The sequence below is a fragment of the Alligator mississippiensis genome, chromosome 1 (genome assembly GCF_030867095.1).
Source record: "Alligator mississippiensis isolate rAllMis1 chromosome 1, rAllMis1, whole genome shotgun sequence".
Lineage (NCBI taxonomy): Eukaryota > Metazoa > Chordata > Crocodylia > Alligatoridae > Alligator > Alligator mississippiensis.
This window is the reverse complement of record NC_081824.1, coordinates 408139637-408167272: the sequence shown is the minus strand read 5'-3', so window position 1 is coordinate 408167272 and position 27636 is coordinate 408139637. Positions and strand designations below refer to the sequence as shown.

Genomic DNA, 27636 nt, shown 5'->3' with positions numbered 1-27636 from the left:
CAGTAATGTTAGACATTTACCCGCTAATTGTTTTGAATGAGTGCTGGTGAAGTCAATTGAAACTGTCTACCTCAGCTTTTCATTTGTAATACACTAGATGTAAATCTTTCCTACAACTCTACATACTGCAGTTCTGGCCCTTGCTTTTTTGTAGCAATCATTTAACACAATTGTGCATGTGGATTTTATGTTGAGAGAGGCATGTAATCGTGTTATTTCCAGTGGTTTTAGCAAATGTGTTGCACCTGGCATGTCTTGGGTGTTCCAGAGTGTTAGAGGTGCTGATTAAAGGCTTTACAAAATTTTTAGTCAGTCATTTGTCACCATATACAATGAGGGAAAGGTTCACGCATTTACATTCTGGAGATGTGAATTGAAGAAATCCTGTGAGGAATGTGTCTGTCTTTGTGTTTCCTCCCCAGAAAGGAGGGGGGAATATAATTTTGGGAAACAGAAGTGAGCAAATATATTGAATCAAGTAGAGGCTCCTTAGTACCTGTTGGAAGCTGGACTTGGAAGTCAAAAGTTTAATAGATTAGTATTTGTTGTCGGTTTTCTTTTCTTCTCTTTTAAGAATAATTATTTTGTTAAAATTTTGCTGTTACTTACATTAAAAGGAAGAGATTTGACATGTTTTGGTTTTAGAAGGAGCAGAGATTAGCCCAGCAAGTGCATTTGTAGGTGATATTTCCCTGTGTGGGGGTGTAGGTTGTAGCCATGTTGATCTAAGGACATAGGCAGACAAGGTTCTTTGGGTGAATCTGGTATCTTTTATTAGACCAATATAAAATATAGATATCTATATAAATATAGTTATATATATGTTATATCTACATAATAGATATATATTGACTATATATATTAGACCACTTTAGTTGGTCTAGTAAAAGATATCAGATTCACCCAAATAATCTTGTCTGCCATTTCCCTGTGTGGAAATTCATCTCTTTTGGAAGCCAGCATTTCCTCTACCATCCTTCATTAAGGACTGGCTTTTAATGTATGTTAGGACTGCAGAGGAGCTGCTCTGGCAGACATTTCTGGTGGGGGAGGCATGGAGACATCTCATTCTCCTCAGCAATTTTAATGAAGTTACCCAGATAAAAAACCAAGCTGCTGTATAGAAGTATGTACTCTCTCTAGCAGCTTACTGTGATGAACAAAAATATTTCATCTAGAAAGGGTGACAGGTGATGGCTACAATAGATAAATCAGTCTACATCAGGAATGCATCTCAGTCTGCATTAAAAAGTGACCAAAAAAAAAAAAGGAATCCTTCACACTTAATTAAAAGCTGTCCTCATTGATCATGAAGAGGCAATCAGTCGTCTTTTGCTTTTCCAACCAAGAGCTAGATGTATCTTCATACTCAGGAGATCTTATACAGAAGAAGTCTCAGCAAAGGTTTTTTGGCCAAGCTATCAAGATTTCCTTTTATCTATTGTTAAATCCCAATTATTGTGCCCACTCTTTGTTGGAAAGCAGTAGAATATAAGACCCTGGTTTTCTTTGATAAAAAAATCCCCAATTTTCAGTTTAAAACAAGTAACTCAAAATCCACAATTTTCCATGATCAAAATGAAACACCACATATCTATCTATCTGTCTATCTAGAAAAGAATCTCCAATTTTTGGGTTTAAAAAAGTAACCCAAAATTCACATTTAGATAGATAGATAGATAGATAGATAGATAGATAGATAGATAGATAGATAGATAGATAGATAGATAGATAGATAGATAGATGTGGTGTTTCATTTTGATCACGGAAAAATGTGAATTTTGGGTTACTTTTTTAAACCCAAAAATTGGAGATTCCTTTTTATCAGCAAAAACCAGGATCCCTGCTGATAAGTGCCAGAGACCTCTCAGACAAGGAGAGGTGCAGTTTACATCTTTAATGTAAAATACTTGGATATAGGTAAGTTCTGAATGGAAACATTCAGTAATGGGTATGTGATTCTCTTTTGGTCAGTGATATATTAAAACAAGAAGGGTAAGCTTTTAGAAAATAATCATGGACTTTAAAATATGTTTGTGGAGATCTGTCTATGTCAGGGGAAAGAGCAGAGTATGTAGAAATTTTAATTATGGTAAAAATGCTGTTGTTTCATAGATGTTCATTTCAGTCATCATTACTGCTTAAAATATGTTCTTTTATAAAAAGAAATTAACAATTAAAGGGTTCAAATGCTAATCTTTATTCATATTTAAAAGTACCCTAAACAGTGCATTGTATGCGTGTTTATAGAGTCAGCCAGCAGGATGGTTTTACTGCTGTGTTGTGAATAATTGTGAACTATTCAATTTTAGGCTTCCTGTTGTTATTTTTTATTTCATTTTTGATCAGTTAATATTATGGAGCATGAAAAGGTTACTTGGCTCTTCAGTTCAGTTGTTAACAGTCCCTTCCACCACATTTTTCTCTTTCCGGCAGAAATTGCTATGAATGTTACGTATCAAAGGAACAAAAAGAAATAGATATAACAGTCATCATGGATAATTTTCTTATCCATCTCAGAATATGAGGGAGAATAATTTAACTGCTTTGATTTCATAACAGTATAACTGTACAGAACTTGAAATACTGTGAAACGTGTGATTTCATAACTTTAGTAGTACATTTAAATAGGTAAAAGGCACAGAGCACTTCTTTTAGGTAAACAGTCTATTAGGTAAACAGACTCTTGAAGTTTTTTTAACAAAATATCTGATGTATATCATTCCAGTGAATCAGTTGCTGCAAGTTTTTTTAAATAACCTCATTGTTTACCTAAAAACTAGGAAGTGAAAGAAAAGATCTGAGCTAGCAAGCATGGTATATGTAGTCCCAAACAAAAATATCTGCTAAAAAGAAAGTGTCGGGGTTGAGAGCATATATCAACTATTTTAGATAAAATGATATAGTCGTGTTATCATTATCCCAAACTGAACATTATAAACCTAAGTACACGGAGCTTAAACTCAGGAGAAATCCAAGCATGTTAAGATATGGAAATACACTGAAACAACCTTTATTTTACATTATAGTGATACTGGGCAATAAACGCATAATTTTAATTTAAACAGTTTTAATACTTATGGTTCCAAAATAGATTAAATTTATTTTGACATTTGATTTACTTGTAAATTCTCAGAAAAATCATTCTGTACTAAAAAAAAGGAAGTGCTGTAATTTTGAGGACACACCAACTTTTCATATGGGAAAAAGGCAATGGACAGATGTTACTGCTGTAGTGCTATAGGGGCATGCTGCCTATAGCAGAACAAAAATGGCAGATCCACCAGTAAAACATCCCTCTTTCAAAGAATAACTGTTTGTATTGGAAGCTTTTGTAATACCATATGTAACATCTGTGTAGTTCTATCTAGCACTACAGGGGTCCCCCTCGGATCCCCCCAACATCCCCTAATTTTCTGTTTTCTCTTCCTCCTTTCCAACCCTCCAGTCCTTCTCCCGTTCTCTCTTTGAGGCCTCCTATTTCAACTGTCAAAAACATTTCAACTGTTACATCTGTTTTCATGCATAATGATAGAGCAGTCATGCAAATGTAATACTAAAAGACATCTATCCATCTCAGATGATGTGAGCACCAGACCAGTTCAGATACCATGTGAGCTATGTGAGTGGCTTTGGAAGTCCAAATCAGGACTGTCGGTCTTTGCTATAGATAGCACAGATGTAAGTAGTAGAACCAGAGGATGAAGCTGAAGGATTTTTATCACTCTGAGGGGCTTTTACATTTCCCTTTTCATTTCCTTCTTTCTCAGCTTCTTCAGCTACTTGGGTTCCACAGTGCGGCACAGTTCTCAAATGCAAGCTGTGGCTACCACCATCTTCCTGGCTTGTAGCATTGATACTGAAAACCTTGTGTCCTTCATGCAAACATTTATAATGCAAATTTTGCTCAGTCCCCTGGTTTTAGAGCATCCACGCATTCTCCATAATTTAAATGGCATCCACTGAGTGATCAAGCTAATGGAGATGCTCCTGCTTGAGGACACAAAATGTTTGAAAAACTAGAACTGTGTGAGAAGCAAGGTTTTTTGAAGATGTCATTTAAGGGACCAATAAAAAATGGGAGAGATGTTACACAAGCTCAGATCTGAAGAATGGCACCTTGTGCCCAAAAGTTTGGGTAATATTTCTCCCAGCTATACAGCTGGTCCAATAAAAGATATCATCAAAAAACCTTGCTTCTCTTATTTAATGGACTGTCTTAACTACCTACTAGAACTGAGAGACACATGGAGGTTTAGGACCCTCATCAGCCTCTTATTTTAATTGGTGATTTTGTTTCTAAAGGTACATGGAATCATAATAGAGAATGTCAATTCCACTTTTTGTGTATATGACACCATAAAGAAGTATTGCCCAAACCAAGAGAAATAAAATGGAAAAATAACTTCATTTCTAGATAATCTGTCACCAATTTATAAACTAACTGAGACAATACACAAAAGAATAGTGTGCCCTAGACATCATGGAACTAGTGGTCATGTTGGAAATCAGTCCTTTTAGTAGGAAGTCTTAAAAGAAAAATTCCAAATTCTTTTCCATTTTCCTCTGACCTTTACCTCATAGCTAAAACTCAGGACTGCTTTACTGAATTCATCTATTGTTTTACTTAGCTGTGATACTCACAGCATGCTATATGCAGTCCTGACAGTAATGAGTAAAGGTTTTCACTTGCATATAGTAATATGCACATAAAGAAATGGCATGTTTCTTTTTTGCCCCTCTTTGTAAGTCCCTCCATTTATTCCCCCACTCCTTCACTTCAGCCCACACAACCCTTTTTCCCTTTTAACTTTCAAAGATGCCCACAGTTTAGCCCTACCCTCTCTCTCATTTTATTACAAGGTCAACTTCTGTCATTGTTCCACAAGTGATACCAGGCTACAATAGCCAAATTCTCCATTTTTAAACTAAAGCCAAACTAAGCACTGGAACGTAGCATATATGGAAATCAGACTATTTTTAAATCTGGATAAATCTATTAGGTTCTTGATAGGGTTAACTTAATGTAAGAGGACCTGAGTTACTCAAAATAAAACCTAAATTAAATAATCTATCCCAGAGCGTTTCACCTTTATTCATTCTAATTACTCCAAATTATTTTATTTCACAGAGAACTAACATGATATCAATTTAATACATATACTAAATATATGATAAACATAAAAGAAAAATTCCACTCTGTATATAAAAATGTGTCTCATCAAAATGTTCAGCTGTACCTCAGTAGTACCAGTATTTTTTTCTTTTGTGTGCATGGCTGGTATTTATTCAAATGTGCAAATATGTGAAAAAGTAGAAGTTCATGGGCATGAAATATGCACCTTTGTTGCTGTTATATACCATGCTAGCATTTTGAGTATTCCAAGTATGCAAACAAAAACACCTGATAATTAAATGCAGATAATTTAGTAAGAAGGACAACTTGCTCCTTCATAATCATTTTCTAAAATTTGTTTTAAAGACTGGTTATAATGTTCTGCTACACTGTGATATCAAAGGCAATAAATCACTCTGCTTTTCGAAATAAAAGCATTACTATTGCCATATTCCATTACCAATAGGAATATCAGTGTTAAGGAAATCTTTTTTAATAGAATTACTACACATTATGAGATCTGCAGCTCTTACAGACAAAAAAGTACTTTATAGCTTGGTTTTAATTTCATATCATGAACAACTCAATTGCACACACTTCCCTTGTTTCATAAAACTCTCCCAAATAGAAGGCTCAAAAAGGCTTTTTCCAAATAATCGTCACTTAGTAAAAACCATTCAATAGTTAAAAAAAACCCTAGGAGAATATAAAGTATAGTATGAAAATCACTGGCTATAGCTAAACAACCTTATAAAGCTTCGCTTTGCATAATTTATTGGGTGGGGAGGGGTTTAAAAAATGGGCAAAGAAGGACCAAAACACAGAGAATTTCCCATATTTTTGTTCCTTTTTAAAGACTATTATTTGTATTGTATTTTGCAAGGCCTACATTCATTTTTTTAACTCAACTTAGCAATTTTTGTTTACCTAGTAACTTTGATATCTTTGGGAACTGACCAAATGGTTCCCAAAGGATTGTGCATTTTAACCTAGGAAGCTTCTCTTTCAGTGGATAGTGTTTTGGGTTTTTTTAATAGGGCTAAAACACACAGTTATGTTCCTAAGCATCTATTTTTAGTATGCAAATATTATTTTAATGTAATGTATCAGATTACAGCTTGATTTTACACTAATGACTAGGTTCACAGAGGGTGTGTTGTACCTTTATGAACTGATATCAGCACTGTAAGAACAAAGAAATTATTTTTTGAATAGTTGCCAAGACACTGTTGTTAGGACACATGTTTTCAGTTAAAAAATATGTGTGGAATTCATGCCAGTGTCGAATGTGGCACACACTGAAATCAGGAATTAAACTGTTCCACAGCTCTGATGGAAACCCTGATAGTGCCACTCAACTTATTCCTGAATGAGCAGTAAAATATAATATATTCAAAACAATGCATACATTTAATAGTAAAATAGATGTAGCATAAACATCTAGGAGAGAAACAACCATTCATAAAACCTAGATCAGTGTTCTTTACACATCCATGGCATAGTTATGTTTCAAATAATATTAACTTACAGAAGATTAACCTAAAGTCAAGGCATAAAGTAAAAATGGATTAATTCTGTGACTCCGGGAATTGGTAATAGGAGAGTTGTCCTTCTGTCTCAAATAGGTCACGTATGTGAATACAGCACCAGTCATCAGTGACTCTAGTCATGACTGTCTGACAGTTGTTTAGTGAGCTCTGTGGGCAGGGAGTTGATGGGCAAAGTCCAGCCACAATAGACAGGTATTCATATAAGAAAAACCACCAATGCCGTCCTTGTCTTTATTGGTAATGTTAGCAGGGAAGCCAAGGATTAAACACACCTGTGACTTGAACTAACTGTTTGCTTAACGAGAAGGTTCAGGTACACTGGAAGAGTCTGTTGCCACTGCTTGTAGTGCTATGAGAAAGACGTGTTCAGTCTGCAGGACTGTGACAATGCTGGCACCTCTTAAAAGAGAAATGAGCTGTAGCAAGTACTAATATGTGTTACCCCTTAGTCAGATTGGTGCAGACTGTGAGTGGTTTTGCCTTCCTCTGTAGTGGGGCATGTAGCCCATCTTCTGAGATCTCTCGAGCATATTTTAACAACCTTCATAGCAGCAAGACAATGGCCACTGTTCTCCCTGTGCTTTACCTGTGGCAGGTTAGGGTGCTGTTTTTAATGGTTGGATCAAGGTTGACTGTTTAGTTTTATTAATGGGTTAGTCAGTGGTTTTGTATAGGGTGGTTTGGATAGGTATGATCCTGCCTCAGGCAGGGGGTTGGAATAGGGAGGGCCTTTCCAGCCCCACCTCTCTGCGATCCTATGAGATACATACCAAGCTTCACCTCTGCCAATGAACAACCAGGATGCCATAATTTTATAATTTAAGATGACAATTTAGCCTGACTATGTTAGGATCTTAAAATGTTATAATTATGCTAGCCAATTGCCTGTAAAGAATGAAGGGGGTGGGAAATTGATTGCTGTCACCTCTGTGCTGCTGCTGCTTTGCTTCTGCCCCCCTCCCTTGTTTAGCTCCATGTGTGCACCCCCGCCCCCGTCCTCTGCTGGCCTTGGCCCCCTTGCTGTGTCCCTCCGTTTCCTGCTGCTTGTAAAGTGTGCTTTGGTTTTTTTTTCACTTTGCATCTGTTGGCAGGGGGGAGTGAGGCCAGCACTGTGATGCCAGCACCCCAGTTTAGGGCTGGACCTGCTCCCTCCCCCCTCCCCCCATGCTGCTTCAGGACTGGACCGCTTTCCCCCACTGTGCCCCCTCTCCCCATCCCAGCCGGCTTTTGAGGTCCAGTGCTGGCGCCACTTGCAGAAAGCTGCCGGCCTCAGCTCCCCCGCGCTCTATCCGGTCCTCGGCGCTGCTTTGCCATCATGGTGGCTCTCCACTGCGCAGTCTCCTGTCAAGCACTTGGAGCACTCTGATTGTCTGTTTCAGTCAGCCAATCAGAATGCGAATAAAGTGTTATGGACAGACAGATAAAGGCTTTTATAATATTAGAATTTTAAATATCTAATTTAGTAATTATATTTTAAATGCATTCTTTCATAGTGTGTTCAAGCCTCAAGACTTCTCCCTGTTTGATGAGGTTCGAGTCTGATCTTCCTTCTCTTGGGGCTCTATTTTATGTGTTTTGCCAGAATGCCTCTCTTGGATTCAGTTTGGGTCCCCTGCTCCTAAACAGAAGGCAACAGATTATCAGAATAACCATAGAATTCATGCTGGCTCTAAAATCCAGTGATATTTAAAGCTTTCTCTGTTTTAAATTTGACAGATAACCATCGAGAGAGACAGTGGTTTGGATGTGAGCTCCCCTAAGCATGGAAAGATAGATCAAGACAACATGCCTCATGTTGGTGGGAATACCTGGGCTGGTGGAACAGGTTTGCTCTCATTTTCTTTTCATGATGTAGCATGCATCTTTGAAAGATATCCCAAATACGTTTTCTGAAAGTTAAAGATTTCAAAACTGTGTTGATTGTGAAATTAATTTCCTACTGGAAACTATTTAAATCCAATGCATTAAATCCAATGCAAGATGAAAAGTTCCTGCTCATGCCCAAGACTAGGCCAGGACACACACAAATATCTTTATTTCATACATGTTTTAAACCATTTGTTTTTTTTCTCTGCTAATACTTTGGTAATGCGGTGTTCCCTAATTTTAAATGACATGAAAGGACTCAGAAAATATAGTAGTATAAATCTCAGGTGCAGAGTCAGCCAACAAACTCTGGAGAAAAAAATCCTAATTGCTTTAAAGTTACAAGAGTCAATGGCTGTAAGGGCTAATAGCTGTGAGGATTTGTGTAGGACTTAAGTGAAGTATAGGTCCATTCCCACAGGGGTAAATTTCATCACTGATGCAAACAAAACCTGGATGTGAACAGTGTAAATCAGAAATATAAAACTGTAACTCTTCTTTACTGTGGCATTTCTTCACTTTACAAAGCCTGCAAGTGTTTCACTTTAGAAAGCATGCAAGTGTTTCTTCACTTTAAAAAGCATGCAAGTGTTTGCATGTAAAGTATTTTCCATGGGACTTGAGGATATTTTTTGCTACAAATGGTATGCACTGGGGTGACACTAGAGGCTTTAAAAAAGGAAAACAAACACTATGTCATAATCATCATCAAATATGCATTTTTGATTTTTATACTGACTGTTCCAGGTGGGAGAGACACAGCAGGGCTGGGTGGCAAAGGTGGGCCCTATCGACTGGATGCTGGTCACAAGGTTTACCAGATATCTCAAGCTGAGAAAGATGCTGTTCCAGAGGAGGTGAAGAGAGCTGCAAGGGAAATGGGTGAAAAGGCTTTTAAACAGAGGTTAACATTCAGTTTTGACTTCTTTTTCTTCCCTCACCCAAGAAGTTCAGTTGTATAGCATTATGACAATAAATAAGTAAAGTTATTCTGATAAAATTACAGTACTTGATAACTGCTCCCTAATCACCACTGTTTACATCAACACTAATTAACACCTTAGGACAGTTGTTCTCAACCCGTGGGATGCATGTAGTCCAATCAACATACTGCTGCAGCCCATGTGACATCCTCTTTTTTTTTTAAAAAGTAAAGATTATCACCTGCAGTAGGTTAGTCAAGGAGAAAAACTTGGGAAATGGTGGATTCCCTGTTGCAGGCTGCAGAGTTCCAGCCCGCAAGGGCTGCTTGGGGCTGGGGGAAGCAGGAGAAAGGTGATCGGAGGCAGGGGGTGCCATGTTCATGTGCACATGCACATGGCAGCCAGGCAGCATGGATAGCAGATCCCGCAGCTGCCTCCAGGTAAGTCTGTGCATGGGGCCTTGGGGGGAGGATAGACTGAGGCCAGCACGGTGAGAGAGGGAGGGGGTACAGTAGAGTAGAATAGGGCAGGACAGGGTTGTGGCTGGAGGTGCTGCCCTGCCAGAGCAGTGCATGGGGGCCGGAGCAGGAACGTGCAGCTGCAGGGCCCAGCTGGGGAGAAGGACAGAGCCACAGGCAACTCATCCAGGGGGCAGCAGAAGGGCCGGCTCCCTGCTGTTGTACACACTCCCAGGGAGGGAGGCATGGGGGGGGGCACTTGTCCCCCAGGTTTGTGCTTGGGGCAAGAGAGGATGCAAGCTGCCTGCTGCGAGCTCAGGGCTCCCCACCCTGCTGCCTTCCCCCCAGGGGCCTCTGTGACAGGGCGGGGAGGCTTGGTGCCACTGCTGGGAGCCCCACGCCAGCCACAACACCATAACGAGGCACCCCCTGCCCACCTGGCAGCAGCAGGGGGCACCACTCCACACTGGCACTATCACCATGGGGGCGGGGGGTGCCTTGCCATGGCAGCATGGCTGGCATTGTGCTCTCAGCAGCAGTGCCAAGCCTCCCCACCTGCTGGTGCCGGGTCCCACCACTGGGCAGCCAAAGCCCCGGGGGAAGGGCAACCAGGGAGGGAGCCCTGAGCCTGCAGCGGGCAGCCCATGTCCCCACCACAGACTCCACTCTGGCTATGCCACCCACTCAGAGGGTGTTGTGGAGCCAGGCTCTGCACTCTGCTCCAGTCGCAGCAACTGCCACCTCCCACAGGCAGCAGCTGGGCCTTGGGCACTGGTGGGGGGGGGGGAGGGGGCAGGGGCAAGGCAGGGGGTTGGGAGAGGCACAGGGCTGTGGGCCCTTGCCCTGGTGCAATAGCCCTGGTAGCTGGGGGCCCCCTCAGCTGTGGAGTGCAGCCCATATAACACATTGAGAGCTGCAGGTGTGGCCCACTATAGCAAATAGGTTGAGAACCACTGACTTAGGACAAGACATACAGAATAAAATGTTTCATTTAAACCCTCCTATTAAATGGCAGGACAATTTGGGTAGGCAGAGTGCAGTCACCGGCATAAGAATTTGGCCAGAATAGTAGTCTAAATATTCCTAACCTTATAAAACAAAAATTATATTACTTTATTTTCAAATTCCTCTTTAAATGTATGAAGAGTACACTTTTAATTCTGATGGGAAATAATACATTCTTTATACTTATAGTTTATACGTTATAAGCTTATAGTTGGATATACATTACACACACATGCTTTGTTAGCATGTTTTAATGTCTTCTTTTTCCCTTCCTCTCTGACAGTCTCCACTTTTCAGTATCTTTCTCTTCTCTGGGAAGGTTCCTAACTAGTAATAACTAATAAATAATGGAAGGTCAGTTTACAGGAGAGTTTTCTAGGTAAGGTGTGCTGGAAAGAGGGGCAGGAAGAAAGAGGTGGCAAATTAAGAGACCCGGAGAAATGGCTGGAGGACATCACAGTACCAGGGCCATAGCCACTGCCAGCTCTTCCTCTGCTTGTGCTTGAGAGGTAGTCTGTCCAGGCAGGACCACTCAACAGAAAGGCTTCCACCCAGGTCCTATTTGGTGCTATGGAGACTGCAGCTTGCAGGTTCTTTCCAGTAATAGCCATGTGGGGAAGTGCCTGCGTCGTGAGTGATGCCTTCTGGTGGTGTCCCTCAGGGAGCAGGCAAGAGAGCTCCAGGAGGAGGTGGCAATGCTCCAAAGCATCCTCCTCCATGAGGATATCATCGATTCAGTGCTGAAGGACACCTCTAGGACTGCAGAGGAAGGACTACCAGAGGTAGCGCTAGAGAAGGAAGAAGACATGGACTCCCAGGAAAGTGGAAGCTGGAAGCTTGTGACAGGGGCTCAGATGTTTTCCTCCATCCTTCCAGTCAAGAGGAAGGGCCCAGACAGGAGCAAATGCATCCTGCAGATCAATGCATGGCTGCACAGGTGGTATCGCCAACAGGACTTTGGCTTCTTTGACAACAGGACATTGTGCCAAGAAGGATTGCTAGGAAGGAATGGAACCCACCTGATGAAGAGAGGAAAGAGTATCTTCACAAACAGGCTCATTTACCTAGTGAGGAGAACTTTAAATTAGGTTTACCAGAGAATGAAGAACAAAGTCCTGAGGTAAGCGGGGAAGTGTATGACTTGGAGGAAACATAATCAGAAAAGGGCAGTAGGGGATGCCTTCTCATTCTTCCTGAGAAAATAAGGCCATTAGCTAGTTACCTCAGGTGTCTGTACGTGAATGGACGGAGCCTGGGAAACAAGCATGAAGAATTGGATATCCTCACACAGTCACAAAACTATGGCATGATTGGAATAACAGAGACCTGGTGGGATAGCTCACATGACTGAACCACTATCATGGATGGGTATAAATTGTTCAGAAGGGACAGGAAAAGGAAAAGAGGAGGAAGAGTTGTGCTTTATCTAAAAGAATTATATGATTGCTCCAGTATGAAACTGGAGATAGGCCTGTTGAAAGCTCTGGGTTAGGGTCAGAGGGGAGAGCAACAAGGGTGTCATAGTAGGTGTCTGCTATAGACCACCAGACCAAGAAGTTGAGGCTGTTCTTCCAACAGCTAGCGGCAGTAGGCCAAACACAGGCCTTGTTTCTAACGGGGGACTTCAGTCACCCTGACATCTGCTAGGAGGGCATTACAGCAGTGTACAGGCAATCCAGGAGGTTTTTTGGAGAGTGGAAAGTGCAATTTTCTGATGCAAGTGTTGGAGAGGTCAATTAGGGGCTTTGCTTTTCTTGATCTGTTGCTCACAAACAGGGAAGAATTAGTGGGGAATGTTAGAAGTGGATGTTAACTTGGGCAGCAGTGACTATGACATGGTTGAGTTCAGGATCCTGAGGAAAGGAAGAAGGAGAGCAGCAAAGTAAGGATCCTGGGAATCCAGTCTGAGGGAGAAAGGAGTCCAGGAGTCCTGGTTGTATTTTAAAGAAATCTTACTGAGGGCTCAGAAACGAACCATCCCAGTGCTCAGGAAGACTAGCAACTGTGGCAGTAGACCAGCTTGGCTTAGCAAGCAACTTTCAGTGAGCTAAAACACAAAAAGAAAGCTTACAAGTGAAAACTTAGACAAACAATTAGGGAAGAGTAGAAGATTAGGGAAGAGTAGAAGAGTATTGCTTGGGCATGCAGGGATCAAATCAGGAAGGTCAAAGCACACTTGGAGTTGCAGTTAGCAAGGAACTTGAAAGGTAACGAGAAAAGTTTCTACAAGTATGTGAGCAACAAGGGGAAGATCAGGGAAAGTGTGGGTCCCTTACTGATGGGGAAGGCAATCTATTGACAGACGATGTAAAAAAGACTGAAGCTCTCAATTCCTTTTTTACCTCAGTCTTAACAGGCATGCTCAGTTCCCAGACTACTGCACTTGGCATCACAGTTTTGGGAAGAGCTGAGCAGCCAACAGTAGCAAAAGAACAGTTTAGAGAATATTTAGGAAAGCTGGACAGGTATAAGTCTATGGGGCTGGATGCAGTGCACCTGAAGGTGCTGAGGGAGTCAACCAATGTGATTGCAGAGCCACAAGCTATTATCTTTGAAAACTTGTGGCAGTCAGGAGAGGTCTCGCACAATTGGAAAAGAGCAAACTACAGACCTTACCACAGTCCCTGGAAAAATCATGGAGCAGGTCCTCAAGGAATCCATTTCTAAGCATTGAAGAAGCAGGTGATCAGGAACAGTCAGCATGGATTCACCAGAGGCAAGTCATGCCTGACCAACCTGAGTGCCTTCTATGATCAGATGGCTGGTTCTGTGGATGTGGGGAGACCAGTGGATGTGGTATACCTTGATTTTAGCAAGTCTTTTGATACAGTCTCCCACAGCATTCTTGTAGGCAAGCTAAGGAAGTACATGGTGGATGAATGGATTGTCAGGTGGATAGAAAGCTGTTCAGAGGGTAGTAATCAATGGCTTGATGTCTAGTTGGCAGCCAGTATCAAGTGGAGTGCCCCAGCAAGTTTACAGACAATAACAAGCTGGGGAGAGTAGTAGATATTCTAGAAGGTAGGGCTAGGATTCAGAGAGACCTAGACAAATTGGAGGATTGGACCAAAAGAAATTTCATGAGGTTCAATAAGGACAAGTACAAAGTCCTGCACTTAGGATGGAACAATTCCATGCGGCTGAGGTAAAGGCTGGGGGCTGACTGGCTAAGCAGCAGTTCTGCAGAAAATTACCTGGGGGTTACAGTGAACAATAAGCTGAATATGAGCCAACAGTGTGCCCTTGTTGCCAAGAAGGCTAACAACATACTGGGCTGCATTAGTAGGAATGTTGCCAACACATCGAAGGAAGTGATTATTCCCTTCTGTTTGGTACTGGTGAGGCCACATCTAGAGTACCATATCCAGTTTTGAGCCCCCCAGTACAGAAAGGATGTAGACAAATTGGAGAGAGTCCAGCAGAGAGCAAGAAAAATGGTTAGGGGGCTGGGGCACATGACTTATAAGAAGACGCTGAAAGAACTGCATTTATTTTGTCTGGAGAAAAGACTGGGGACCGGGATTTAATAGCAGCCTTCAACTACCTGAAGGGTGGTTCCAAAAAGGATGGAGCTAGACTGTTTTCAGTGGTAGCAGATGACAAAACAAGGAGCAATGGTTTCAAATTGCAGCCAGGGAAGTTTAGGTTAGATATTAGGAAAAACTTTATCACTAAGATGGTAGTAAATCACTGAAACAGTTTACCCATGAGAGGTTGTGGAATCTCCACCCTTGGAGATTTTTAAGAGCTGGCTAAACAAAGCCTTGGCTGGGATGATCTAGTTTGGGGTAGTCCTACTTTGAGCAGGGGACTGGACTAGATGACCTCCTGAGGTCCTTTCCAACCAGCCACATTTATCCCAAACACTGTTTTGTTGCGCACTGGGACTTAATAGGAACTAATAGGGAAAAGTTGGGATCTCCTGCACAGCCCAAGTAAAGGTCTTACATCAGAACTGAAGGTCTCACATCAGAAATTTCCCCAGCTTTCAGGGTTTATACTAGGGCTGCCCAATTGGGTGGCTGAATCTCTGAATTGAATCAGGAGACCCTTTAATCTCTCTGAATCAAATTGGAACTCTCCAAATTGATTTGGAGAGATTCAGAAAGATTCGATTATTAGGACATAGACAAAGCTTTAAATGTTTTTTTTCCATGTACCTCAAGGTACCAGGCAGCTCGTGAATGCTGTGATGGTGGGGCAAACGAAGTGCAGCAGAGGAGTGCAGGGGGGTCCCCAGCATGTTCGGCAGCAGGCCCAGAAGTGGACCAGAAGCACATGCGGTCCACTTTCAGGTCCACTGGGGAGCGCGGCCCCCCCATGCCCTTCTGGCTTGGTGACTAGTGCCTCCTGGGTCTGGGGGGACACCTGGGGTCCCCCTGCACACTCGGCAGTGGACCCGGAAGTGGACCGGAACTACTTCCGGTCCACTTCTGGGTTCACCTCCAAGCATGCGGGGGGACCCTGTGCTCCTGTGGGATGCTCCATTCTCCCCACCATTGCAGCATTCACAAGTCACGCCTGGTACCTCGAGGTATGTAAAAAAAAAAAAAAAAAAAAAAAATACCCCCAAACATTTAAAGCTGTGTCTATGTCTGAATTGCTAATTCTCGAAATCAGCATCGAATCTTCAGATTCAGATCCAGCCAAACTGAATCGGGAACAGTGATCCAAATCAACTAATTGAATCACTGTCCATGATTCAGGCCGAATCCGAAACAGATACGGCCTGTTTCGCACACTCCTAGTTTGTACCTCATTGCCACTCACAAGCACTCTCGTGCCCCCCACATACACTTCACCTGCCAATTTCTGCTGATTCCCCCCACTGCTGCCAGTTCCCTTGCCACCACTTTCTCCCACTGCTACCAGTTTTTCGCCGCTTCTCTCAGTTATTGTGCAATCTCCCTGTGTCCTCTGAGAGGAACATGCTCTATACTTTGGGAAATGCTGCCATAGACTTAGGAGAAAGTGAAGTAAATTGCAGAATATATCGTCTGCTTATATGTAATTATTTGCATGGACTACTTAATTATAGTGTAGTCTTCTTGGCAGTTCTGAGTGGGAGGGTAGGATTTAAAATTATAACTTTCTGGGCTGGATATTACTGGTTGTGGAGAACATTTGCAGTCACTTGCATTATCAATAGCATAGAAGTTTCCTCTACTTATTCTTCTATTTCATGTCTCAGATTCTAGCCTGCAGATTCCCTTGAGAGCATGACACCTTGTCAGAGATTTTTTTCTGAATCTGAAACAATCTAGTGTATTATTTCCAGATTTCATCCTAATTAAAATAAAACATGGTCCACGTTATGTGGTGTCATCATGCATATCTGTAAGTGAAATATTTTAAGCTGTCATTGAAGACTGAACAACTTGTGCAGTACCTCTGGTATTGTTTAGATTTTGTATTGATTTTTTTTTTATATTCAGGACTGAAATTTGTGTTTTTCTTATCAATATTGCTATGCAATTTAGGGACTTTTTCTGTAGCAAAAACATCATTTGTACAGCTGTTCTCTCTGCAGACATCAAACTAAGACTGCTGTCTGCTGATTATATCATTTTTAATATAGATAGCATTCACTTTGGCATTTGAGACAATCTTTAGCAAATAGACTTTACGATGACAGGCTGAGAGCTATGGGGCTCTTTAGCCTGAAAAAGCGCAGGCTCAGGAGTGACCTGATGGCCACCTATAAGTTTATCAGGGGTGACCACCAGTATCTGGGGGAACGTTTGTTCACCAGAACGCCCCAAGGGATGACGGTCAAACGTTTATAAACTCCTGCAAGATCGTTTTAGGCTGGATATAAGGAAGAATGTCTTTACTGTCCGAGCCCCCAAGGTCTGGAATATCCTGCCATCGGAGGTGGTTCAAGCACCTACGTTGAACACCTTCAAGAGAAATTTGGATGCTTCTCTTGCTGGGATCCTATGACCCCAGCTGACTTCCTGCCCCTTGGACAGGGGGCTGGACTCGATGATCTTCTGAGGTCCCTTCCAGCCCTAATGTCTATGAAATCTATGAAATATGTGTAGTGACCTGTGAGTTAACCAGAATAGTGTTAAATGTTAATGTTATTCCTGATAGATACTATGTTTGTTTGTTTTTTAAATCAACATCCTTCTTAGGTAACTTTCATAGTGGATACAGACTCCTGTAGTCCTTCCTTTTTCATGTCCTTGTGACAAGGTATGGAGCAGAATTTACAGATTTCATTAGTATCTGATAGGGCGTGGCGCCATGACCGCTTTTGCTATGGCCTCAAACTTACAACCTTTTGGGTTGTCAACTATGCACCTTAGTGCCCATGCCACCCCAACCCATGGCTACTGTAATAAAACTGCATGTATGATTTTTAGTTTAAGAGTTAAGAAGTTATTTTCTATGTGGTATGAAGGTATTAAATTTAGATACCTGGAATCACCAAAGTGGATGCCAGTACACAGTGGTAAAATTTGCTGCTTCCTAAATAGGTTGCTTCAATATTATTCTATTATGGTATCTGTGCATAATTCAATGTAAAAAACATGATAGCTGTGGAGAAGACAAGGGTGGGATCTCATGCTCAGCTCCCACAATGAGAGTCTTTCTATTGCTTTTGCATAGAGTTGGATCCAGTCCTAACAACTGTCATATTTCTGCTCCAAGGAAGTAACTTGTGATAGGGTATTAAGCTACATCTCAGGTAATCTACACCTGTTGGTTTTGGTACCACTTTAACTGTATCTTTAAAAAACAGATATTTAACATAGTGTGGACACAATTGTATAAAAGTGCTCGTATTTAAAATCAGCAATAAACAAATAGCTTACTTTACACTATACTTTTATATTAGTATCACTGCTTTCACACTATCAGTTACACTACCAGAACTTTATTTGCTTTATAAACAGATATAGATAAAAGCATTACAAAACCTGTCTGTAGATAAGACCTTCACTGAATGGTATATCAGAATTTGTGTAACTTAGGCCCCCTCTAATGGGGCTGGTCTTAAGGTAATTGCACAATTAACAATGTGCGTGTAGAGGGCAGGCTTACATATTTGTTCAAGACTTTCCCTTTGTTCTGAGGTTTCTTCATTTTCTTCATGAAGGATAAAGATAACCTTTAGAACAAACTAGTCAGTCATAGGAGAGAATTTCCAAGCACAACTTTACCTTGCCTTTGTGTTAAAGCAAGGTTACCCAGGATGTTTAAAATGCATTGCTAACAAGGTCAAAACAAACAAGTGTACTCTTTTTAAATACATGAAGCAATAACTGAACTAATAAAGCTGTTTGTAATTTTAGCACAGCTTTCAAAGCATATGGTTTACAACCCAGTCCCTAAAACAATAGTATCTGAGACTGCTAAAGTTGCGGCCTTTACGAACACAGGTAATTACATGACTTTTCCAAGTTTAATCAAAGCAGCTACTGCTTTTTTGAGTTGTCTCAAAGTCTAGACTTTGCCATTTTGGGTTGAAACATTATCAACAAACAAGTTTACTCATCCTGTTGTTAGCATAAGATGTGCTTTTTCACCTGATTTGGTCTTAACAACTTGTCCTGTTCCTTGCTTCAGATTAAAGGAGATCAAGATGAGTGAATATGATGCATCTACTTACGAAAGGTTCTCTGGAGCGGTCCGACGGCAAGTTCAGTCACTTCGAATCATTCTAGATAATCTGCAGGTAATGCTTTATTCATTGTCAAAGGGAAGCTATCATATCACTAGATTAGGTCCTAAATGTTACCAGCCGTTCTTTATCATTTTACAGCTGTTGGATGGAGGATATCTTTGAAAGTCAATAGAACAAATCAAGTTCTTATGCATACTTAGGTTAAACACAGGCATGCTTTACTGCTTCAAAAGCAGCATTAAAGCAGCCTTATATTCTAGTCAACTCAAAAGATGCTTGTTGCAATATTCCCACACAGCTGCCCCTAGATCTTATTTATTCAGGAGCATTATTTAATCCTATAGGAGAGAGTACCTTAGGGTATCAGTGGGATTGCATGGATCCCGGTCCTTGTTCCCAGCCTCTGTCTTACAGTGCCTCCTTGGCTCAAAAAGGATGATGTTTCGGACATTGGGAGGGTATCTCTCAATCACTCATATTTACAGTTTTGCAGGTATGTGACTGTGTAGCATGATGCTCAAATATGGTCAGGTTTTTATTTTTTAAAACATGGATAGAATTAAAAATAAAAATAATCATTCTCTCTAACTTCTCCACTAGTGTTTGAACAATCTCCTTGTGTTCTAGTTCCTTGCTTTTCAAGGTCTTTAAAAGGAGGCTTGATAAGTACCTAGCTGGGGTCATATGAGCTTAAACTTACTAGGGGTCATATGAGCCCAGGGCAGCGGGTCGGACTTGATGATCTGCTCAGGTCCCCTCCGACCCTACATCTATGAACAATCAGCTGATTGTTGGCCCCAAGACCATACCAGGTTATGCTGAGCTGTAGGCAACTTGCTTTTAACTTGCTGGTGCAGGGGGAGCCCAGGATCATATGGCAAGCAGAAAGGGCATGATTGGGATCTGATTCCTGATCCCAAAATTGTGCCTCTTGCCATGCATGTGTGGCATGACAAGAACTGCAATTGTTGGGATCAAGGCTCAGATTCCATGGCACTTTTAAATGAATATGTGCCACAGGCCTTGGTACCACATTTAATTGTTTTTAAATCTGAACTGCTGGGCTGGGCCTTTTGCTTTTTAAGGAGGATATCTAAATCCTCGCTTCCCCAAATTTTGGTAATTATTCCTATCTCACGCAGGTATTCCATCAGAAGTTCTCTCAGCATCTTAACTGAATCTTCTACTCAAAATTTTTTTCTTAGTCTCTTTTACTTGTGTGTCTTTAGTGTGGAAATTCCTGCATTCAGAAATCAAATTAAACACAGTTTTAACATAATGGAGCACCATGTTTTAAATAAAGGAAGCATATCCTGTTACTTGATGCTAAAAAAGGTTACCTTTAAGATTAAGGAAAAGTGCTGTCTGCCCCTCTGTTTCCTGAGACTGTGCTCTCTTCCTGACAAGTATGTAATATAACAGGACTGTCTGACCAAGGAGACAGACAGTCCTGAGGGTAAGGAATGCATTTTATGCAGCACGTAATATAAAAATAAACTAACTTAACTTAAAAAAAAATCTCTTAAGGTAGACCACAAAAACTTCAGCAATATTGAGATCAAAATGATAGCATCATAAATCTCTTTTACTCAGGCTACCTTTTTGAGTAGTCATTTTTATATTGGATAGACTCTTAACACACAGATCAAATCAGGCTTTTATAAATATTTAACATATAATTCCTAGAAAAGCTATATTCACGATGGTTTGAATTATTTAGTTTACAAATGCTTGATCTTACTTGGGAATTTTTCCAACTTTTGCACTGAACCAAATCATGTTTAATTTTAGCTTTTAAATAGAGGCTCTTACTGAAGTTCTTCAGGGATTTACCAGACTGACCCACTTCAGTGTAAGGCCCCTGGCCCTGGCTTCACTTAGTTCTACATAGCACCAAGCACACAGTTGCAGTTCAACTAATAAACAGCAGAAATGTGGGGGTTTTTCTGTGTTATCAATCGGACATTCCTTATTCCAGAAATACTAAGTCACTGACATAATCAGTTGTGGTGTATTTCAGAAGTCAGATTTCACTTTGTAATTACGGTTTTGAAATAGTAATTTCTTAAATATCCCAGATCACCTTCTAAATAAACTCATCAATTTCAACTTAGTATTAGAAAGGTTATGTTTAAATTATACGTTATGAAAACATAATAGGTTTATGTGATTTTTTTGTTTGTTTATTCAGACCCTATTTTTTTGCTATTTTTTTTTCTGTTTTGTTTGCTTTCCTGAAAGGATGGTTGTTAATTTAAGATGGCCTTTGTCCTTAGAGTACATGGCCAGGCCTCAGAAAATCTAAGTTCTGTTCCCATCTCTTTACACTTTTTTTGTAAAACAGTCTCTCTGTGCCTCATCTTTAAAAAGAAGGGAAATACTGTCCTGGCTACCAAACAGTCAAAAAGTTTACTGTAATACTGGTGTTCTACCAAGAAAAGCCTCAAGTCTTGCTTGCATATTCATTTAATTCAGCAGTTTTTAAACTGTATTCAGCAGTTTTCAAACTCTGGACAGAATCCTAGAGTTCTCTTATGGGTTGTTAGGGATTCCACAAAGAGACTGAGGGTAATGGCAGAGTGGGCTGGGAGATGATGCACCAGGGTGACCTGAGTGTGTGTCAGCTCACAGGATAGAGGTAGGGACTCTGTGGTGGGACAAGTGATATGAATGACTTCTATGACTTTAGGAAGTTTGAAAACCACTGTTTTAGTTGTATTAAATTAACCCTGGTAAGAAGTACCTGGGCTGCTGGAATACACTGGAGAGAAATGACTGGGAATAGTTTAGAAAACAGGATTCTTGGGCTGTTTTTTATTTACAATGTTCACCTAATTTCTATTAATGATCTCAACAAAATTGACAAGACTTTACAAATTGTAGCTGGGATCACACAGAAATAGCAAACCTTCAGAATACCAGTAAATAAACTCTTTCAGCTTGCCCCTCTCTCACAAAGTAATCTGAACTGCTGTACAAAGCTTGCATATCTTTACTTCATATCTACTTTACATACTTTATCATACTTTACATATCTATACTTCCACCCCAAGTGCATTCAGATCTCTGGGCTGTCAGTCAAAAAGTGCAATAGCCAGCCCCCACCAGGTGCCAGGTTGTCTGGAAGTTGCTTGCAGAAGCCTTTTAAAAGAATCCTTCTGCTTACAAGACATTGCAGTAACATTTTTTCCCTTGTGTTATCTGCTTGCGTACTAAAGAACTGAATCATAGATTTCATAGACATCAAGCCTGGAAGGGACCTCGGAAGATCATCGAGTCCAGCCCCCTGCCCCAGGCACAGGAAGTCAGCAGGGGTCATAAGATCCCAGCAAGATAAACATCCAAATGTCGCTTGAAGGCATTCAAAGTAGGTGCTTGAACCACCTCCAATGGCAGTCTATTCCAAACCTTAGGGGCTTGGACAGTAAAGAAGTTCTTCCTTATGTCCAACCTGAAACAGTCATGGAGGAGTTTGTGACTGTTCGATTTTGTAATGCCTTGGGGTGCTCTGGTGAACAGACGTTCCCCCAGATCCCGGTGAGCACCCCTAATAAACTTATAGGTGGCCACCAGATCACCCCTGAGCCTGCACTTTTCCAGGCTGAAGAGTCCCATGGCTCTCAGCCTCTCATCATAAGGACTGTTTTCCTGACCTCTGAGTCTTTAAACCCATGTGACAACTAGGGCTTCATCTGCACTAGGCTCTTGTGGAAAATCTCTCACCATTACAACTGGTAACATCACAGCAGTGGAAGTATCAACAGTGGTACTATACTAGAGAAGACTCAATCAGATAACATTATAAAAACATCAGTGCTATGTCTCCATTAGCACTGTATTCTTGGGAATTATAGGAATGGAAGATATCACATAAAAGTCCAGCATACACACTTAGATGCAAGAAGAACCTTTTGCAGGGGTGCTCAACCCCTGGCCCCCAGGCCAGATCCAGCCCGTGGCACTGTGTCATCTGACCCATGGGGCTCTCCATGGGTCCAGAAATATGGGAAAAATATTAACACTCCCTTACTACCAAATTTCCAGACCCATGGGGAGACTCAGGGCCCTGTATGCTGGATCAGGCATGTGATCTTAGCATGCAGGGCCAGGCAGGGCTGGTGCTGGGCCACAGGACCTGATCCTGGCGTATATACCTCCATCCAGCCTGTGCACTGGACCTGCACCACTCATCTGGCCCGTGGGGCTAAAAGGTTGAGTATCGCAGACCTGTGGTAATGACCAAGGATCCTGCTTTTCTTTGCTTAAAAAAAATCCCCAATTTTTGGTTAAATAAAAGTAACCCAAATCCACATTTTTCCATGATTAAAATGAAACACCACTATATATGCCTATATATTGTTTCATTTTAATCAAGAAAAATTTGAATTTGGGGTTACTTTTTTAATCCAAAAATTAGGGATTTTTTTTTTAATCAGAGAAAACCAGCATCCCTGGTAATAACACAGCTGTCTTCCTGTTTCTGCTGTGGTAATGACAATTATTTAACTGTTGTCTGCCACTTTTTATAGCATTATTTATGTATGCCACAGGTGTGTTTTGAGGGTTACTTTATTCATGTTTGCAAACTGCTTTGATACATTTGGATGGAAAGGACTGGCAGTGCATTACTTTCAGAATGTAGTGCTATCATATCATCATCGTATTAATAAAAAAATCATGTTTGAAAACTGTCTTGCACAATATTCTCTTGTTATTTGCAGAACAAGCATGTGCAATATAAAATATATGTATACAACATCATGTGTAGAAAAATGCTTCTAAGAGTTTGGTCAGTTGATTGATGTAAAAAGGGAATTATGTGAAATTCTACATGGAAGAGATAACCATTAAATATCCTAAAATATTTTTGTATTATTCTGGGGGTCAAGGTTTTAGCAGTATTTTTTTCTATTTGAGGAGAAGGTTGATTTTGAATTTTCCACATACATATTCAAGTCATATATTTTATTTATTTCATAACTGGAATAACACAAGTTTCAACAAGCATAAAACAAAACCCTTAAAATGATTATACTGGTATGTTCTATGCTCATAGTTAAAACTTTTAATTGCAGTTTTCTTCCCACACTTCTTTTCCTCTAAAAGTAAGTATCCTGAAAACTAAAGCTTTGTCAATGCAAACAATAATTAAATTAGTTGAGAATATGCTCAGTGAAGCTGAAACTTTATTGCTTTCTGCTGTTTTACTCCTGTCTACCAAGAGGAAGCACATCATGAACACTTGAAAGAGCAGTGACTGTCCAAGCATGATGTATATTAAAGACTCAAATACTTCTAGTTAAAGCTGTGGGGGCTAAACACTATTTCACCCCCCTCATTCTAGGAGTTCTCTTCACTTTGGATAGGTCATGCTTACTCTACAGGAGGTTGCCCCAATAAACATTTTTTTTAAGTGACTGATTGAATTGCTATTCAGATTTTACCCAGAAAGGCTGCTCTTTGAAAACCTACATACTGTGTCTTTCACAAACATTGTTCAGTATGTAAAACAAAGTGAACCTGTTGTAACCTATGATATCTTGATGGGTTATATAGTTAATTAGCTGAAGTTGTGGGGGTTTTTTTTTACTTTTCTTTACTACTCTGTTTTAATCATGATGCTTCATATAAGAGATTTTGCTTTCATCCAGATACCTAATATAGTCTGAAAATAGCCAAAGGGTTTAAACACCAGGGTATAGAAACTGAAGATAATATGGCATGCATAACAGGAAGAATACTTTAATGGAAACTACAGAGCTTGATGCCAAGAAAAATTTCCTGTCAAGGAATGCTCCCAAGCAAAATGCTAGAAGCCCCATAGTCTGGGGACTAAAATTGGATTGGGAACAGCAAAAATGTACCACAAAGACCAATCCTGCATTAAGAAAAATAGAATGAGAAGATAACTGAACTCCCATGGCAAGCATTATACTTACAATGTGATTAACATGTTAATCACACCATGAATAGTATCCCTGCCACATGTTCAGGTACTCCATGGCATGACAAAATGAGACACCATCCACAAAAATATTCCATGTTATATGTGGCTCACTTTCTCTTTTTGTCACACCAGTGCCAGGTACACAGCAGAGCTTTATGTTTACCAGCTAAGGTGGAGTGCCATGGGAAATGCCCACCCCCCAGCCATCTTCACCTCTGATCCACAATGCTAGCAGCTGGGAATAGGGGAAGCTTTCCATGCCAGGGCACAGGGAGCCAATCATCTGATGGGCTCCATACATGTCAGCAGCCTAACAGGGGCATGGTGCAGCCCTGCATGGACTGAAAATCACTCATTGCAGCTCCATCTAGGGCTGCACCTCAGTTCTAAGTCTTCTGATGGTCTCCCTGCATGCCAGAAGGTTTACAGGGCACCATAAGAAGCACAGCATCAGGGACCAGTTCCTGGCACCACACCTCCATATTATGCAATTAACTTAACTCCTGCCAGGGGCCTAATAGATATTTTTCATTTCTGACTTATGATGCAAAAGAATCCTGAAGTTGTTAGGTGCCGTAGTACACTGTCAACAGACACTTATAAAAATCTTGATGCCATATAACAGAGGTGGGCAATTATTTTGAGTGGAGGGCTGCTTACCCAGTTTTGGCAGGCTGTCGAGGGCTACATGGGTAGCTCTGCCCCTTGACAGGTGCCCCGCCCCCTGGTCACCATCTTCGGACCAACGTCCCAATGTCTCAGGACCAATGTCCCAGGGCCAGCACCGGTGGGGCCCAAAGCAGGGCGCAGGCTGGCAGGGGTCCGTGGACCTGGGCTGGGCTGCACCAGCAGGGAGCGGGGAGCTGGCCCAGCTCCATAGAGCTCCTGCCAGCTGGGACCCCGTGCTCCTGCCACCCTGTTCTGGGCCCCACTGGCACTGGCCCCGGGACACCAGTGTGGGCCCTGTGCTCCCACTGGCTCCCCGCCCACTCACTCCCAGTGCTCCCCAGCCCCGCGGTACAGGCTGGGGGCAGCGCACAGCTCCGACCCCCTGCTTGCCAGCAGGGAAGAAGCTGGTGCTGAGCGTGGGGAAAAGTGGCCCCTCACCTGATCCATGGCTGGCACCCCGCGTTGCAGGAGCTCGCAGCGCGCATGGGGCTGTCCAGAGCAGGCACAGGCAGCCCCAGGCAGTCTGCAAGTGGCTGCAGCGTGGGGCACTGGCCATGGGGCAGGTGAGGGGCTGCTTTTCCCCGCGCTCAGCACCAGCTTGTAACCCGCCTCACTACCAGCCTGGCAGTGGGGCCAGGTTACAAGGTGGTGCTGAGTGTGGGCATGGGGGGAGAAAGCAGCCCCTCCCTGGCCCATGCCTAGCACCCAGCGCTGCAGCCGCTCGCAGCCTGCCTAGGGCTGCTTGTGCCTGCTCTGGACAGCCTCGTGTGGGCTGCGAGCACCTGCAGCGTGGGGCACTGAGCATGGGGCAGGCAAGGAGCCACTCTTCTCCACGCAGGGAAGGAGCCCAGGGAAAAGCTGAGCGCAGGGGGGAAGCGCCCCCTCCCCTGCCCCACGCCCAGTGTCCCGCGCTGCAGGCGCTCGCAGCCTGCATGGGGCTGTCCAGAGCAGGCACAGGCAGCCCCATGCGGGCTGCAAGCAGCTACAGCACAGGGCACTGGGCGTGGGTGGGGAGGGGCTGTTTTCCCCCACGCTCCTTCCCTGCGGAGGTTCCCCCCCACTTACCTGAGCTTCCCACACCAGGGCAGCCACATGCTCCCAGCCCAAAATCCCAGAAGGAGCTTCCAGCTGGGGGGCGGGCCAACTTCCAACTGTTGTTGGAGCCCACCAGGCTTCCCCTGGGTCCTACTGCCCTTGGTTCCTGTCATTTTTTAAAACTATTTTGGTAAATTCATTCTAAGATACCTAACTTATTGCCTAGACAAGTAAGCCATCAGTCTAGAACAATTACTGGGAATTAGAAAGCCATTTAGAACAGGGGTGGGTAAAGTCTAGCCCACAAGCCATATCCAGCTGGCGGTGGACTCTATTTCCCAGCAGCGCCTGCCCACATGCCTGGGGCTGGTCTCCATGGAGACCCCAGCCACAGCTGCACTGTTATAGAGCAAGGCTGGGGTTGCCATGGAGCTTGGCCCCAGCCATGCTGGTAGGGCGCGGGGCAGGGCAGAGCAGGGCAGGGGGCTGCTCTGGAGCTCCTGGGATCTTGTGGCAGGAGCAGCCTGGTCAGGGCCAGGGCAGAGCTGCGATTTGCAGCCTGCATACTCCAGCCAGGGGTGTGCAGGCAGTGGATTGTGGCTCTGCCCCAGCTCCTTGCAGCAGTGACAGCATGGTCCCAAGCCAGGGCAGAGGTGCAAGCTATTGCCTGCACACCCCTGCCTGGAGCATACAGGCTTACAGATCACGGCTCTGCCCTGGCCCTGACCGAACTGCCCCCGCTGCAAGATCCCAGCAACTCTGGAGCAGCCCCCTGCGCCCTGCTGCGTGCCCTACCAGCGTGACTGGGGCTGGTCTCCATGGCAACCCCAGCCTTGCACTATCACAGTGAAGCTGCATCTGGAGTCTCCATGGAGACTAGTCCCAACCATGCCAGCTGGGGCTGCTGGGAAATGGAGTCCGGCTGCTGGCCAAATCTGCCATTTTGCCCACGCTGACTTAGAAATTCAGATGAGAGAGTAGGACAATAAGCAAATCAGGGCAGGTTGAGAAACTGCAGATCCTGAGGCTGTAAAATGTAAGGAGAGAAGCCTAAATAATTTGATTTGCAGATCTATCCAAGTTGAATTGAATCACTCAGCAAGGTAATAGCACTTGGGTGTAAGAATGATATGCTACACATACACGCATGCATTCTGGATCGATGATTTACTTGTCTAGGCAATAATATATATCCATCCTCATTAAAAGTTCAGGAAAAAGAACTTTGGGTAGAAGATCTAATGTGCCACTATCATGAAAAAATAAAGGCATTTAATTCAGTAATTCTTCTTCCAGAAATAAATCTACTTTGACAGAGAAGAAAAAACAGTGAATTAATAGCCATTGATTCCAAGGTCTGTGCCTTTAATTAATCTATTAATTAGGATACAAAGGCAGATTTTTTGATTGATCTAATTTCAAACTGAGCATAGC

The 27636-nt window shown here is 42.4% G+C and overlaps 1 protein-coding gene across 1 annotated transcript in view; it reads left to right on the top strand.

Moving 5' to 3' along the window:
* VWA8 (von Willebrand factor A domain containing 8) overlaps positions 1-27636 on the top strand; it is a 308581-nt gene that overhangs the window by 253983 nt on the left and 26962 nt on the right. Inside the window, exons 38-40 of the mRNA XM_059724552.1 lie at positions 8383-8491; positions 9280-9436; positions 18494-18602. Of these exons, the coding sequence (XP_059580535.1) occupies positions 8383-8491; positions 9280-9436; positions 18494-18602 (375 nt within the window). The remainder of the gene's footprint in view (positions 1-8382; positions 8492-9279; positions 9437-18493; positions 18603-27636) is intronic.